Raw genomic sequence first — 17,626 nt, 5'->3', positions numbered from 1 at the left:
CTTTCTTCCCTAGTCATATGCACATGGGGCTTTTTAAACATTTTTTTTATTTTAAGAGTGAGGTATGAAAGTGGACCATGGTCATTTAATTCCTTTTTACCCGGAAACTTTATGTTATCAATACTCATTAATGTGTTTTTTCTGGCATATGATTTAAATTTTACTCCACATTACTTGATTTCTCAGATCTTACATTTTTGACCAGTTACTGGTCCATTGGCAATATAGATACCTTGAAGAACTAAAAGGTCATTCTTTTTTGTTTGTTTGTTTTGTTTTTTTGAGGCAGAGTATCCCTCGGTCACTCAGGCTGGAGTGCAGTGGAATGATATTGGCTCACTGCAACCTTCACCTCCTGGGTTCAACCAATTCTCCTGCCTCAACCTCCCCGAGTATCTGGGACTACAGACATATGCCACCATGCCTGCCTAATGTTTTTTGTATTTTTAGTAGAGATAAGGTTTCGCCATGTTGGACAGGCTCATCTCGAATTCTTGACCTCGATTGATCCGCCCGCCTCGGCTTCCCAAAGTACTGGTATCTGGTCCCAGGAGTGAGCCACCGCGCCCAGCCAAGGTCATTCTTTTGAGTACAGATGGCTCACAGGCTAGCCTTTGAATTGTGCTTTTAGAAAGTTCCTGAATTTCGTGTCTATAGAAGAGACCCTACATACCTCAGCTATTTGGTGGGGCACAGATAGATTTTTGTTTTGTTTTGTTTTGTTTTTTTGAGACGGAGTTTCGCTCTTGTTACCCAGGCTGGAGTGCAATGGCGCCACCTTGGCTCACCGCAACCTCCGCCTCCTGGGTTCAAGCAATTCTCCTGCCTCAGCCTCCTGAGTAGCTGGGATTACAGGCACGCACCACCATGCCCAGCTAATTTTTTGTATTTTTAGTAGAGACGGGGTTTCACCATGTTCACCAGGATGGTCTCGATCTCTCGACATCGTGATCCACCCGCCTCGGCCTCCCAAAGTGCTGGGATTACAGGCTTGAGCCACCGCGCCCGGCCGAGATTTTTTTTTTATGTAACCAGAGGAACCAGGCCACCTGCCTTAGATAAATATTATGTCACATAGGACATTCTTTTATTATTATTATTGTTTTATACATTGTCCAGGCTGGAGTGCAGTGGCTATTCACAGACACGATCCCATTACTGATCAGCAAGGAAGTTTTGACTTGTTCCATTTCCAACCTCAGCCAGTTCACCCCTCCTTAGGCAACCTGGTGGTCCCTCGCTCCCGGGAGGTCACCGTATTGATCCTGAACTTAGTGCAGACACCCGATTGGCATAGTGCACTACGGCGCAGAACTCCTGGGCTCAAGTGCTCCTCCAGCCTCAGCCTCCCAAGTGGCTGGGATTACAAGCACGTGCCTCCGCACCAGGCTCTTTTTTTTAATTTTTATTTTCACCACTATACTAACGAGAATCTTTTTTTATTATTAAAGAACATCTTCATTCAAGTTTTGAGAATTATTATTATTATTATTATTTTTTATTTTTATTTTTTTGAGACGGAGTTTCACTCTTGTTACCCAGGCTGGAGTGCAATGGCGCGATCTCGGCTCACCGCAACCTCTGCCTCCTGGTTCAGGCAATTCTCCTGCCTCAGCCTCCTGAGTAGCTGGGATTACAGGCACGCGCCACCATGCCTAGCTAATTTTTTTATTTTTAGTAGAGACGGGGTTTCACCATGTTGACCAGGATGGTCTTGATCTCTTGACCTCGTGATCCACCCGCCTCGGCCTCCCAAAGTGCTGCGATTACAGGCTTGAGCCACCGTGCCCGGCCTTATTATTTTTTTTTGAGACAGAGTTTCGCTCTGTCTCTCAGGCTGGAGTGCAGCAGTGTGATCTTGTCTCACTGCAACCTCTGCCTCAAGCTGTTCTCCTGCCTCAGCCTCCCAAGTAGCTGGGACTACAAGCACATGCCACCACACCCAGCTAATTTTTTATATTTTTAGTAAAGATGGGGTTTCGCTGTGTGAGCCAGGATGGTCTCGATCTTCTGACCTCATGATCTGCTCACCTTGTCCTCTCGAATTATAGGCATGAGCCATCACACCCAGCTGAGAATTATTATTATTATTATTATTATTTTTTTTTTGAGACGGAGTTTCGCTCTTGTTACCCAGGCTGGAGTGCAATGGCTCGATCTCGGCTCATTGCAACCTCCGCCTCCTGGGTTCAGGCAATTCTCCTGCCTCAGCCTCCTGAGTAGCTGGGATTACAGGCACGTGCCACCATGCCCAGCTAATTTTTTGTATTTTTAGTTGAGACGGGGTTTCACTATGTTGACCGGGATGGTCTCGATCTCTTGACCTCGTGATCCACCCGCCTCGGCCTCCCAAAGTGCTGGGATTATAGGCTTGAGCCACCGCGCCCGGCTTATTATTTATTTTTGAGACAGAGTTTCACTCTTGTTAACCAGGCTGGAGTGTAATGGCGCGATCTTGGTTCACCGCAACCTCTGCCTCCTGGGTTCAGGCAATTTTCCTGCCTCAGCCTCCTGAGTAGCAGGGATTACAGGCACATGCCACCATGCCCAGCTAATTTTTTGTATTTTTAGTAGAGACGGGGTTTCACCATGTTGACCAGGATGGTCTCGATCTCTCGACCTCGTGATCCACCCGCCTCGGCCTCCCAAAGTGCTCGGATTACAGGCTTGAGCCACCGCGCCCGGCCTCGAGAATTATTTCTTAGAGGGTAATTGATTAGTCTGTGGCAGAATAAAAAGATTTTCTCTAAGCTTAAGTGCCAAAAAGGCTTTATACACAAGAGGTCTTTCAAAACATATATATTTTTTTTTTCCTGAGATGAAGTCACCCTCTGTCACCCAGGCTGGAGGATAGTGGTGTGATCTCGGCTCACTGCAACCTCCATCTCCAGAGTTTAAGCAGTTCTTGTGCCTTAGCCTTTTGAGTAGCTGGGATTATAGGCACACACCACCACACTCATCTAGTTTTTGTATTTTTAGTAGAGACAGCGTTTTACCATGTTGGCCAGGCTGGTCTCGAACTCCTGACCTCAGGTGATCCACCCACCTCAGCCTCCCAAAGTGCTGGGATTATAGGTTGAGCCACTGTGCCTGGCCCAAAATATTATTTAGCAAAACATTGGCCAATTATAAGGGAATAATAAAATCATGATGTGTCCACAGAATTATGCATGGATTTTAAATGTTTCGAGGTGTTTATATTGATTGGAGAAATGCTTAGAAGTTAAAAAAAAAAAAAGGCAGGACACCAAATTACATAATACAGTATGTTTGTAATTATCTGAAAAGCATGGAAAAGTTACAAGAAGAAAATATATTCATATAGATATATATGGGGATCTTGCACTGTCTGTGCTGGAGTGCAGTGGTGCAATCTCAGCTCACTGCAACCTCTGCCCCCTGGGTTCAAGTAATTCTCCCACCTTAGCTTCCCAAATAACTGGGAGAATAAGCATGAGCCTGCCTTTCTTTCTTTCTTTCTTTCTTTTTCCTTCTTTCCTTCCTTCCTTCCTTCTTTCCTTCCTTTTTTCCTTCCTTCCTTCTTTCCTTCCTTGTTTCCTTCTTTCTTTTTCTTTCTTTCTTTTCTGTTTTGATACGGATTTTCATCCTGTCACCCAGGCTGGAGTGCAGTGGCACGATCTCGGCTCACTGCAACCTCTGCCTTCCAGGTTCCAATGATTCTCCTGCCTCAGCTTCCAGTAGCTGGGATTACAGGTGCCAGCCACCATGCTCAGCTAATTTTTCTATTTTTAATAGAGATGGGGGTTTCACCATGTTGGCCAGGCTGGTCTCAAATTCCTGACCTTGTGATCTGCCTGCCTTGGCCTCCCAAAGTGCTGGGATTACTGGCGTGAGCCACTGTGCTAGGCGTTTTTTTTTTTGTTTTTTTTTTTTCCTGCAGCCTCTGTCCCCTGGGTTCAAGTGATTCTCCTGCCTCACCTTCCTGAGTAACTGGGATTACTCAGATGCCCACCACCAGGTCCAGTTAATTTTTTTGTATTTTTAGTAGAGACTGGGTTTTACCATGTTGGCCAGGCTGGTCCAATCTCCTGGCCTCAAGTAATCCACCTGCATCGGCCTCCCAAAGTGTTAGGATTACAGGCATGAGCTACTACGCCTAGCCAGTATTTTTATTTTTTGAGACGGAGTCCCACTCTGTCGCCCAGGCTGGAGTGCAATGACATGTTCTTGGCTCACTGCAACCTCCGCCGTTTGGGTTCAAGTGATTCTCCCACCTCAGCCTCTCAAGTAGCTGGGACTACAGCCTTGTGCCACTACACCTGGCTAATTGTTTTGTATTTTTAGTAGAGACAGGATTTTACGATGTTGGCCTGACTGGTCTTGAACTCCTGAACTTGTGATTTGCCTGCCTTGGCCTCTCGAAGTGCTGGGATTACAAGCTTGAGCCACCAAATCCAGCCCCAGGATCAGTATTTTTCTGTCTACTTTTCTTTTTTCCAAATTTTCAAAAATATGTTTGCTTTTAGAATTAAATAAATTTGGCTAGGTACAGTGACTCATGCCTGTAATCCCAGTGCTTTAGGAGGCTGAGGCAGGTAGATCATGAGGTCAGAAGATCGAGACCATCCTGGCTAACACAGTGAAACACTATCATGCCTGTAATCCCAGTGCTTTAGGAGGCTGAGGCAGGTAGATCATGAGGTCAGAAGATCGAGACCATCCTGGCTAACACAGTGAAACACTATCTCCACTAAAAATACAAAAAATTAGCCGAATGTGGTGGCATGCACCTGTAGTTCCAGCTACTTGGGATGCTGAGGCAGGAGAATCTCTTGGACCTAGAGTGGCAGAGGTTGCAGTGAGCAGAGGTTGCACCACTGCACTCCAGCCTGGGCAACAGAATGAAACTCCATCTCAAAATCAATAAATAAATAAAAATTAAAAATTTAATAAACTTTATTTTTAAAGCAGCTGTTTTATAATGCACCTTAATTTTAAAATATTCCTAGTATACATTACTGCAGGAGAGATGTGGGAGATTGCTGAGGAGTCATTGGGTTGAATTGACTTAATCTGTGGCTCGCTGCAGAGTTCAAAGCAATGAGTTCAAGTTCTGGCTCTCTTTTATAGTGCTGGCACTACTCTACATCTGTTTTTTGGAAAAGAGATACAAGTAAATTCAATAGCTAACTGTAGCCCTGGTAAGTCCTGTTACCTAAGTCTGGTTAAATCATTTATAAAGTGGAAGTAATAGTGGGAGTAATAGCACCTACCCCTTAAGGTTGGGGTGAGGCTTAGATGATAAGGTACTATAAGCGCCAAAGTACCATGCATATGGAAAGAAATCTCATTAAATGGACTTTCAGATGATTGTAGCTAAAGCTGTTGATTTAATTAATTTGTAAGAAATAATCGTCGTGATTGACATGGTGTTCTGTTTGTTATACTTCACAATCAGAGAGGACCAGGTAAACTTCCGTGGATTCATGCGAACTTTGGCTCATTTCCGCCCCATTGAGGATAATGAAAAGAGCAAAGATGTGAATGGACCCGAACCACTCAACAGCCGGAGCAACAAACTGCACTGTAAGGAGCTAAAGTCTTCTGGCTTAAAATACTTGCTGTTCATTTCTTAAAAATCATGTATTTACTCATTCATTATTTGAACAAGCATTTACAAGAACATACTGGTTAAGACCTCAGACTCTGGAGCTAAACTAGTCAAATTTAAATCCTAATCTACCTCTTTTTGGCCATGTGACTTTGGGCAAGATACTTAACCTCTTTGGGCTTTGGTGTTCTCTTCTGTAAGATGGGATATTAAGGGCTTCTGCATTGAACTGTTGCGAGGACTAAATGAGGGAATAAATGTCAAGTGCTTCAAACAGTGCCTGGCATATATTAGGTACTAAATAAGTGTTACCTAGAATCATTATAATTCACTGAGCACCTACTTTGTACCAGGCACTGCAGTAAGTACTAGCATGGCAATAGTGAACAAGACACAGGCCCTACCTTTAAGGAATAATGGCAGTCCTCAGCTCATCTTAGAATTTGATAGACACTGAATGTGACTTAAGTAGGGGGGAACAGCTGGATATAGTGCTGTATTTAATTTTTATACCCATGTCTCATGCCTCTTTTCCTTTAATACTTGTTTGCTTTCCCTTCTGCCCTTACTGGTTCATGTATGATATTGCCCAATCCCTTAAAACACTTCTGCAGGAAATTGAAATTGAATTTCTCTTTTTATTCAGTACAACTTGAAATTGAAATTGTATTAAAACTGACTGAAGGCTGGGTGCAGTGGCTTATGCCTGTAATCCCATCATGTTGGGAGGCCAGGGTAGGTGAATCACTTGAGCCCAGGAGCTTGAGACCAGCCTGGGCAACATGGTGAAACACCATCTCTAATAAAAATACCAAAATTTTCTAGGTGTGGTGGCATGCATCTGTGGCCCCAAGTACTTAGGAGGCTGAGGTAGGAGAATTGCTTAAGCCTGAGAGGTTGAGGCTGCAGTGAGCCATGATGGCACCACTGCACTTCAGTGCAGGGAACAGAAACTCTGTCTCAAAAAAGAAAGAAAACAAAATCTTCCAAATAGCACCAGTGGATTTGGGTGTTAGCTGGTGTCTTAGGATGCCTTTAGTTGACTCAGCTGGCTTAAACAATAAAGAAATATAGTAGCTCACTTTACAAATCAGGTTAGACCAGCAGGTGGATTGATTGTGTTTCAAGCACTAGGGATTTTTCTCTTTACTCTGCCATCCTTGTAGTTGTTTTATCCTAAGGTATTATGGTCATATGACAGCTCTCAGTTGTTAACAGGGCTTCTTTTTTTTCTTGTTCACATCTGGCAGTAGAGGAAGAGAGATATATGTAGAGAGAGATCGAGACTGAAATTGAAATTGAGCAACACTCCTCCCAAGCATGGAATGTAAGTCCTTCCCCTCGCTTTGATAAGTCAGTTTAGGTCAGGAGAGTGCCAAGTGCTAAGGAGATTAGGCTAATGAGATTCCCCTCCTAATGCTATGGTTGGGGTTCTGCTAAGGAAGAAGGTTGGAATGCACAGAAATGGCAAATTTCAGGATGAGATAGAATAATAACAAGGTGCTATGCAGGTTATGCTTGGGTTTATTTTGTTTTTTCTTAATTTTTTTTTTTTTTTTTTTTTTCTTTTTAGACAGGGTCTCACTCTGTCACCCAGGCTGAGTGCAGTGGCATGATCACGGCTCACTACAGCCTTGACTTTCTGGGCTGAAGTGATCCTTTTGCCTCAGCCCCACAAGTTGCTAGAACTACAGGTGTGTGCACTACACCCAACTAATTTTTTTTTTTCTCCTAGACTGCTCAGCAGGATAATTTTTCATTTTCTAATTTTTTGTACGGACACGGTCTCACTGTGTTGCCCAGATTGGTCTCAAAATCCAGGAAGCAAACAATCATCCCACCTTGACCTCCTGAAATGCTGGGATTACAGGCCTGAGCCACCATACCCAGCCTGTCTTTTTCATTACATACTTTAGTCTTGGCCGTTGGATTAACTTTTACAGGAAGCTAAAAATTAATTTGAATTCTGTTGCAGTCTCTCTGTAGGGCTCATGTTCATGTAATTTAACCAGTAAAACCAAAGCTATTCAGGGGCCAAAGAAAAAATGGAAGAGCCTGAAAAGTCCTCAATTTCTATCTGTTGCGTCTCTTTGAACTTCCCACAGGGCTGTATAAGCTGCAGGATGGTGCCTCTTGTTGTAGACTGAGGGCAATTGAATGTCATATACAATGTCTCAGGGCAACACATTTGCCACGGAGAGACATTTACCTTAGAGACAGGGGATGTGTTACTTAGAAATGTGGATTTACAGGCCAGGTGTGATGGCTTATGCCTGTAATCCCAGCACTTTGGGGGGCCAAGGCAGGTAAATCACTTGAGGTTGAGAGTTCAAGACCAGCCTGGCCAACATGGTGAAACCTGTCGATACTAAAAATACAAAAAATTAGCTGGGTGTGGTGGCACCTGTAATACCAGTTATTCAGGAGGCTGAGTCAGAAGAATAGCTTGAATGTGGGGGGCAGAAGTTGCAGTAAGCCTAGATTGCACCATTGTTCTCCAGCCTGGGCGACAGAGTGAGACTTCATCTCAAAAAAAAAAAAGAAATGTGGGGTTTACAGAAGAGTGGAACCAAATTTTATTATGGTTTCTCCTTTGCGTAGAATACTGTCTTCAGGAACTCTCAGAACACACCTTGTTCTATTTCTTTTATGTACCACAGTGAGAGGACTTTTTTTTTTGAGATGGAGTTTCACTCTTGTTGCACAGTTCTGGAGTGCTGTGGCATGATCTCAGCTCAGTGCAGCCTCCACCTCCTGGTTTCAAGCGATTCTCCTGCCTCAAACTCCCGAGTAGGAGGGATTACAGGCACCCACCACCATGCCCAGCTAATTTTGTATTTTTAGTAGAGATGGGATTTCTCCATGTTAGTCAAGCTGGTCTCGAACTCTCGACCTCAGGTGATCCACCCGGCTTAGCCTCCCAAAGTGTTAGGATTACAGGTGTGAGCCACCGCACCCCGCCGAGAATTTCAATCACAATCAACAAGGCTAAAAACTGTGCCCACGTAGGCACAGACCCAAGCACACATAGTGCTCCTCTGATCTTCTGTTTGTCTCCTGGAAGTGGTACCTTATTGCTTTTCTCTTTGCATTGGTGAAGTGATAATAATGCTTTGTGTAGGCCACGTGCAGTAGATCACACCTGTAATCCCAGCACTTTGGGAGGCCGAGGTGGGTGGATCACAAGGTCAGGAGTTCAAGACCAGCCTGACCAACATGGTGAAATCCTGTCTCTACTAAAAATACAAAAATTAGCCGGGCGTGGTGGCACATCCCTGTAATCCCAGCTACTCAGGAGACTGAGACAGGAGAATCACTTGAACCTGGGAGGTGAAGGTTGTAGAGAGCCAAGATTGCGCCATGGCACTCCAGCCTGGGTGACAGAGAAAGACTGTCTCAAAAAAAAAAAAAAAAGTGAAAGGTATAGAATATCCATCTTAGAATGCCCCAGGGCATGGTAAATAAGAGAATTCAAGAGGTCTACAGGTTTTTAGGCACCGGGCACTGTGGCTCAAGCCTGTAATCCCAGCTCTTAGGGAGGCAGAGGCGGGAGGATAGCTTGAGCCCAGGAGTTTGAGACCGGCTTGGGCAATATAGCCAGATGCTGTTCTCCACAAAAAAAAAAAAGCCAGGCGTGGTGTCTGTGGTCCCAGCTACTCTGGAGGCTGAGGTGAGAGGATCCTTTGAGCCTGGGAGGTTGAGGCTGCAGTGAGTCATGATTGTTGCACTCCAGCCTGGAAGACAGAGAAGGAGCCTGTCTCAAAAAAAAAAAAAAAAAAAGCTAACCAAATTAAACAAACCAAAAAAAAAAAAAAAAAAAAAAATCAGAAAGTCTCTTCTAGCTATTTCTTTTCTCCAGAATTCTGATATATAACTTACAAAGCCTAATTCGATTTTAAAATTATTTTTACTTTTTTTTTTTTTTTTTTGAGATGGAGTTTCGCTCTTGTTACCCAGGCTGAAGTGCAATGGCGTGATCTCGGCTCACCGCAACCTCCACCTCCTGGGTTCAAGCAATTCTCCTGCCTCAGCCTCCCTAGTAGCTGGGACTACAGGCGTGAGCCACCATGCCCAGCTAATTTTTGTATTTTTAGTAGAGACGGGGTTTCACCTTGTTGACCAGGATGGTCTCGATCTCTTGATGTGATCCACCCGCCTCGGCTTCCCAAAGTGCTGGGATTACAGGCATGAGCCACCATGCCCGGCCTGGTCTCAATCTCTTGATGTGATCCACCCGCCTTGGCTTCCCAAAGTGCTGGGATTACAGGCATGAGCCACCATGCCCGGCCTTTTTTTTTTTTTTTTTTTTTTTTTAAGACAGAGTCTCGCTCTGTCGCCAAAGCTGGAGTATAGGGGCATGATCTCAGCTCACTGCAACCTCTGCTTCCCATGTTCTAGCCGTTCTCCTGCCTCAGCCTCCCAAGTAGCTAGGACTACAGGCACATGCTGCCACTCCTGGCTAATTTTTTGTATTTTAGTAGAGACAGGGTTTCACCTTGTTGCCCAGGCTGGTCTCGAATTCCTGAGCTCAGGCAATCCATCAGCCTTGGCCTCCCAAAGTGCTAGGATTACAGGTGTGAGCCACCGTGCCTGGCCTATTTTTACTTCATCTTTTAGTGGACTCACCCTTTTATTTTGGAGGGAAGGGATATTTATTTTCTTTCTTTATTTTATTATTATTATTATTTTGAGACGGAGTTTCACTCTTGTTGCCCAGGCTGGAGTGCAATGGTGCAATATGGGCTCATCGCAACTTCTGCCTCCCAGATTGAAGCAATTCTTCTGCCTCAGCCTCCCAAGTAGCTGGGATTACAGGCAGGTACCACCATGCCTGGCTAATTTTTTTGTATTTTTAGTAGAGATGGGGTTTCTCCATGTTGGTCAGGCTGGTCTCAAATTCCCAACCTCAGGTAATCTACCTGCCTTGGCCTCTGAAAGTGCTGGGATTACTGGCATGAGCCACCGCCGCTGGCAAGGATATTTAAACCTGTAGATAGGAATCCATGTTCTTATGCCTTTGTGCCTAATAATAGCTCTTTGGAATGCTCACCCCTTGTCACATTTTTATTTGTCTTTCAAGGCCTTGTTCAAATGTAACCTCTCCTTGATGTTTCCCCAGCTCCACCAAAAAGCTACATCTGCTATACACTTTGTTACCCCTACATTTTGGATGTGTTGTAGAGCTTAGGATATATTTGAGGGGGTTGTGTGTATTGCTCTCCTCTACGAGATAGTGAGTTCCTAAGGACAGAGTCTAAATCCGTGGATCTTAATAGCTCTAGTGCAGTGGATTTAGGCTTTTTAGTATTTGCGACACCCTATTTATGACCCACAGTCTTAGTGGCATTCTTCAAGTGATTCAAAACCTAAAAACCATGCTAAATTCAGTTGTGGGAGAAGACATTCATGTCCTCAGGGTGATTTTTTCTCATGGCGCCTATAAAATCACCCAGTGTTATTACGCTATTCTGTTGGTAGTCTTTCAGCAGCATGGTAGAAATTTAATGATTTTGCTCTTCTGATTTCTCTCTCATATGGACCCAAGCAAAGTTCTCATATATCCTAGTTTCTAGAAGGTTTAAAGAGAAAGAAACATGATAAGACCAGGAGACCATCTGAGCCATCATATTTATTGAAACTCAATTTCTTTTTTTTTTTTTTTGAGACGGAGTCTCACTCTGTCACCCAGACTGGGGTGCAGTGGCACAGTCTCAGCTCACTGCAATCTCCACCTTCCAGGTTCAAGTGATTTTCCTGCCTCAGTCTTTTGAGTAGCTGAGATTACAGGGGCCCACTACCACGCCCAGCTATTTTTTGTATTGTTAGTGGAGACGAGGTTTCATGGTGTTGACCAGGCTAGTCTTGAACTGCCACCTCATGATCCGCCCACCTCAGCCTCCCAAAGTGCTGGGATTACAAGCGTGAGCCACCTCGCCCAGACTGAAACTCAATTTCTTTATCTGCAGGACTCCCAAGTGATAGAGAATTACTTGAAATTTGAGACAATTTTGCCCAGGAGGCTCTATTCCCAAAGTAGTACTTTGTGTTGTCAGCTCTCATGGTACCTGTGGGACACCTATTGTTGGTTTTCCCTGAGTGGTGCCTGGTAGAATTGATGTTTGTGTGAGGTGACCTAACTTACAAAATCACGTAAGGGATGTTTGGGGGCTGTTTAACATTCTAGGTTAAGAAAAAGGACATTTGGCTTTCTTTTTATGAAGTGTTCTGATTTGTTGGAAGAGAGACCATACTTCATGCAATCTAAGATCACATCAATTCTCAGTTCTTCAGTGTTATAATTTTTTTAAAGCCCTGCAAGTAATGGCAGTTATTCTTAAAAAATCGATTAATTGGCTGTCAGTTTTCTGTCTAGTGTCTTATATATTTAGTTCCTTGAGAAGGGGCAACACACTACAGAATTTCGACTAACTTTGTGTTTTTCCCTTACAGTTGCTTTTCGACTATATGATTTGGATAAAGATGACAAGATCTCCCGTGATGAGCTGTTACAGGTATGTGGGAGAGCTCCTGGAGAACTTGTGTTTGGACCCTGCCTGCTTATTATTATGAGCAGGAACTATTCTTTGTTTAGTAAGCATTTATTTAATACCTGTTATGTGCAGAGTCCTGACCTAGTTATAAGGCAAAGGAGATGCCCTGGAAAAACTTGAAATAGCTCATTGCGTTTTCATAGACAGATATCGCCGATATTTAAAAGCTAACTAGGGCCAGGCATGGTGGCTCACGCCTATAATCCCAGCACTTTGGGAGGGTGGATCCCGAGGTCAAGAGTTCGAGACCAGTCTGGCCAACACAGTGAAACCCCGTCTCTACTAAAAATACAAAAAAAGCCGGGCGCGGTGGCTCAAGCCTGTAATCCCAGCACTTTGGGAGGCTGAGGCGGGTGGATCACGAGGTCAAGAGATCGAGACCATCCTGGTCAACATGGTGAAACCCCGTCTCTACTAAAAATACAAAAAATTAGCTGGGCATGGTGGCGCATAGTATACTATACTGTATACCATTTTGTGTATCTGTTATATGCAGTATAGTATACTATATGCAGCATATATAGTATATGCAGAACTATATACTGTTCTAACTACTATATGCAGTATACTATATGTAGTACTTATAGTATATTATACTATATACCGTTATGTGTATCTACTATATACAGTATAGTATACTATAGTACTATACTATAGTATGAACGCATAATGGTATTTGTGTATCTAAACATATCTTTGGCTGGGCATGGTGGCTCACACCTAGAATCTCAGCACTTTGGGAGGCAGCAGAGGGAGAATTGCTTGGGCACAGGAGTTGAAGGCCTGCCTGGGCAATATAGTGAGACCCCATTGCTACAAAAAATTTTTAAAAATTAGCCAGGCATGGTTGCATGCACCTGTAGTGTAGTCTCAGCTATTTGGGAGACTGAAGTGAGAGGATCACTTGAGCGTGGGAGGTAAGGCTGCAGTGAGCCACATTCACACTACAGCACTCCAGCTTTGGCAATAGAGTGAGACCCTGTCTCAAAAAAAAAAAAAAACCCAAAACAAATACATGTATCTAAACATGGAAAAGGTACAGTAAAAATAGGGTGTTGTAATGTTTTTTTAAAATTTTTTAACTTTTAGGTTCAGGGGTACATATGCAGGTTAGTTATGTAGGTAAACTATTGTCATGAGAGTTTGATATATAGATTATTTCATCTCCTGGGTACTAAGCCTATTACCCAGTAGTTCTTTTTTCTGCTTCTCTCCCTCCTCCCATCCTCCACCGTCTGGTAGGCCCCAGTGTCTTTTGTTCTCCTTTTTTTGTCCATGTGTTCTCATCAAAATACAGTGTTATAATCTCATGGCACCACCACTATATATTGCAGCTGATCATTAACCAAATATTATGCAGTGCATGACAGTATTTGTGGTCATCAAAGGAAAAGGAGGATGGTGATAGCTTTATTTTTAATCTTAGTAGAAGAGTCCCTCCGATTCCCAAGGCCCTTGTCATTCCTGACTGTTGATCTTGCAGGTGCTACGCATGATGGTCGGAGTAAATATCTCAGATGAGCAGCTGGGCAGCATCGCAGACAGGACCATTCAGGAGGCTGATCAGGATGGGGACAGTGCCATATCTTTCACAGAATTTGTTAAGGTTGGTCACTTATCTCTGAGGTTTTTTTGTTTGTTTTGTTTTGTTTTGAGACAGTTTCACTCTTGTTGCCCAGGCTGGAGTGCAATGGTTCGATCTTGGCTCACTGCATCCTCTGCCTCCCAGGTTCAAGGGAGTCTCCTGCCTCAGCGTCCTGAGTACCTGGGATTACAGGCATGCACCACTACACCTGGCTAATTTTTGTATTTTTAGTAGAGATGGGGTTTCACTATGTTGGTCAGGCTTGTCTCAAACTCCTGACCTCACGATCTGCCCACCTCAGCCTCCCAAAGTGCTGGGATTACAGGTGTGAGCCACCGTGGCCGGCCAGGCACAGTGGCTCACGCCTGTAATCCTAGCACTTTGGGAGGCCTAGGTGGGTGGATCACCTGAGGTCAGGAGTTCAAGACTAGCCTGGCCATCAGGTGAAACCCCATCTTTATTTTGTATAAATTAAAAAAAAGAAAAAGAAAGTAAAATTCCACTGAACAGGAGGGAGAAGGGAAAACATAACTCAGATAAAAGCTTGGGAGTGTTGTGACCTTTATAACTTTCATAACTGTCACTCGTTTCCTCCCACAGGTTTTGGAGAAGGTGGATGTAGAACAGAAAATGAGCATCCGATTTCTTCACTAAAGGACGGAGACCAAACTGTTCCTTGAGGTCTAGTATTTAAGAACTGGAACTTGAAAGTCCTCCTTCCACCAACCCCACCTCTCCCCCATCATTCCCTTTCTCCCTAAGTACTACTGCTGTTGCATGACAACCCTGAATATGTTCTGTCAACACAAATCTGCCTTTGATGTATAAACAGGGCATTACAGAATGGTACACCCAGTCTATTTCTGTTCGGTATTATTCACTTGTTCTTCATTTATAAATATCATCTTCCCCATTCTGCTGCTGAATGCCACACGTCCATCCAGTCTGAGAAAGTGAGAGAGGGACTCATGCCAAGAACAAGCCAGCAAAGCTCTTTCACTGGATGTAGACTGTAGCCCTGCTGTCTTCCCTCCAGCGAGCCTGCCAGCATGCTTTATCCTTTTTATATGGCCGTTGCTTCCTTCTTCTGTGTCATCCAAGATACTGTTCACTTAGTCTGGCAGTCTTTCTGCTTTTCATTAAGCCTCAAAATCTCCTCTGTTTTACTTGGCATCACAAGCTGTGCCCTATATATGTATTTCTGACTTGGCAGGATAGTTCAGGGGTCTGGTAGTTTTTATTTACCTTCACTATTAAATGAACCTCTGGGATGTTGCCTTTCCAGGAGCTTTTTGGTAACCAACACTTCTCTCAGAAGTATAAGATCATCCTCTGCACTCTGCTCTGTCATCAAAGGGCTGCTGGGCAGAGATACCCCTTCATGAGAGGTGGTCTTGGTGAGAGGTGTGGAGTCAAGTCTTTTAGGTTGCTTGCCCACATCACTCTACCTCTGGCCTCTGATTCTCAACTTTGTACCTCTGTGGCTCCTCTTGTTAATGCAGTGTTGACTGATCAAAAAATAGCAACACGCCTACAGGTTTGCTTAGTTTGGGGACACTGTTACCACCAGAATGGCTGCTCTGACAATATGCCTGGGAACTTTCTCATAGCTTTTTTTCACAAGGAGGCTGGGCACCCTGTAAAGCCTCATGCATTCACACCTTTGCAGCATGGTTTGTGCCTCAGTGTTATGTGCACTGGAATGTTTTTCACTTCACATTTCCAAGTAGAAAAAGTGTTACGAGCCAGGCATGGTGGCTCACACCTGTAATCCCAACACTTTGGGAGGCCGAGGAGGGCATTTCACAGGACAGGAGTTCAAGATCAGCCTGGCCAAAATGGTGAAACTCCGTCTCTACTAAAAATACAAAAACTAGCTGGGCGTGGTGGCAGGTGCCTGTAATCCAAGCTACTCAGGAGGCTGAAGGAGGAGAATCACTTGAACCTGGGAGGCGGAGGTTGCAGTGAGCCGAGACTGCGCCATTGCATAATACCCTGGGTGACAAAGCAAGACTCCGTTTCAAAAAATAAAAATAAAAAAAAGAATGATTAGTGTTACAGAAGTGCCTAAGTTATCTTAGTCCAAAGTATTTAAAGATTGTTTCCTCAGTGTCTTGAGGTTTTGTACAAAATTCTTTCTTTTTTTTTTTTTTTTTTTTTTAAGACAGAGTCTCACTCTGTCACTTAGGCTGGAGTGTAGTGGCACCATCTCAGCTCACTGCAACCTCTGCCTCCTGGTTCCAGCAATTCTCCCACTTCAGCCTCCCAAGTAGCTGGGATTACAAATGTGCACCACTACACCCAGCTAATTTTTGTATTTTTAGTAGAGAGGGGATTTCACCATGTTGGCCACTTTGGTCTTGAACTCCTGACCTCAGGTGATCTTCGTGCCTCAGCTTCCCAAAGTGCTGTACAGGCGTGAGCCACCACACTCAGCCACAAAATTCTTTATGAATTTCACACTGTGCAGATATTAATGATGGAAGCCATAGTCAGCTCCTAATACAACTCCAAAGAATTGACCATTGTATCATTAGCTGCCTGGTTACATTAGCTTCCTAGCTCCTTGTAAAGACCACCACTAATCCCTTAAAAACAAGAGGTCTGGCAGTGGTAGCACAACCTAAGGTGGCATTACAGGTCTTTGAGCAGGCCACAGCAACTTTTCTGCCAAAGTCAGCTTAGTTTAGACTTGATTGATTCAGACTATTGCCATCCTAATGTATGTCTCTATGAGTCTGTTTATCTGTACATCTGCCCTTGGCTGACTCTGACTCATTGCTTGCTTGCTTGCTTGTTTCCTTGCTTTGGAAAACTATTGAAGATATGTACATAAGTCTTTAGGAAGGGATTGCTAAAAAATACCACTGCAAAGTGATGGAAAAGGGTGGAGAACAGGGAAGTAGCCAGGCTGGATGGCTCAAAATATAAATTAATGAAGAATTCTTTATGAAGTATCAGTCAGACTTTGTGATCAAGTGATGCATTATAGGAATTATGTAAAAGGAAAGAATGTCCAATACTGACCTATTAGAGAGGTACTTCACAGGCTCCTTGATTTGCATATTTAAAGTTCCTAAGGTTATAGCTTTTCCCCCCTTTTGGCTGTGTAGTAAACTGTTTTAATCCACAGTTGTGCCTTATTGTTCCATTAAAATTGTATCTTTGATCCATCAATAAATACTTGTGGTTGAAACAAAATAACTTGGTTGATTTTGTCCATTTTACAAGAATTTTATGTAACTTAGTCCCTTCTTCAAGTTTGAAATCACAGTGTCTCCCTTACTCAAGTTTGTACTGTCAGCTGCAGTCTACTTCGCTGCTGCCTGGACATATGAAGTGGAAACATTCTTCAACGGGCCAGCACTCTCAGCCTCTAGACACGGTTTTGTCAGCCATGGCCACTTCCCATTCATTCCAGGTAAGATGCAATTTCTATTCTTGACTCCCTGATTCTTTAAAGATAGAAAAAGCCTAAAAATGCAGTATCTGTCTATTCCTTGTTACTAAGTTGCCCACCTCTTCCTTCATGTGCAGCCTCAATGGTGACATACTCTGCCTTTACGGGGCTTTTCCCATTTTCACTTCTTTTTTGAGACTGAGTCTTACTTTGTTGCCCAAGCTGGAGGGCAGTTGTATGATCTCAGCTCATTAGAACCTTCATCTCCTAGGTTCAAGCGATTCTCCTGCCTCAGCCTCCCAAGTCGATGGGATTATAGGTGTGTGCCACCACACCCAGCTAATTTTTAGTTTTGTTTTGTTTTCTTTGAGGAGTCTCACTTTGTTGCCCAGGCTGGAGTGCAATGGCATGGTCTTGGCTCAGTGCAACCTCTGCCTGCTGGGTTCAAGCAATTCTCCTGTCTCAGCCTCCCACGTAGCTGGGATTACAGGTACCCACCACCATGCTCGGCTAATTCT

General features: G+C 43.8%; 1 protein-coding gene across 1 annotated transcript in view; it reads left to right on the top strand.

Moving 5' to 3' along the window:
* Window positions 1-16,912, top strand: part of CHP1 (calcineurin like EF-hand protein 1) — a 45,920-nt gene extending 29,008 nt beyond the window's left edge. The window contains exons 4-7 of the mRNA XM_003935696.4: window positions 5,420-5,547; window positions 12,023-12,084; window positions 13,607-13,729; window positions 14,309-16,912. Coding sequence (XP_003935745.1) covers window positions 5,420-5,547; window positions 12,023-12,084; window positions 13,607-13,729; window positions 14,309-14,362 — 367 coding nt within the window. The 3' untranslated portion in view covers window positions 14,363-16,912. The remainder of the gene's footprint in view (window positions 1-5,419; window positions 5,548-12,022; window positions 12,085-13,606; window positions 13,730-14,308) is intronic.
* Window positions 16,913-17,626: the final 714 nt, after the last annotated feature.

Source organism: Saimiri boliviensis, chromosome 2, assembly GCF_048565385.1.
Source record: "Saimiri boliviensis isolate mSaiBol1 chromosome 2, mSaiBol1.pri, whole genome shotgun sequence".
NCBI lineage: Eukaryota > Metazoa > Chordata > Mammalia > Primates > Cebidae > Saimiri > Saimiri boliviensis.
This window is presented reverse-complemented; position numbering and strand designations above follow the sequence as displayed.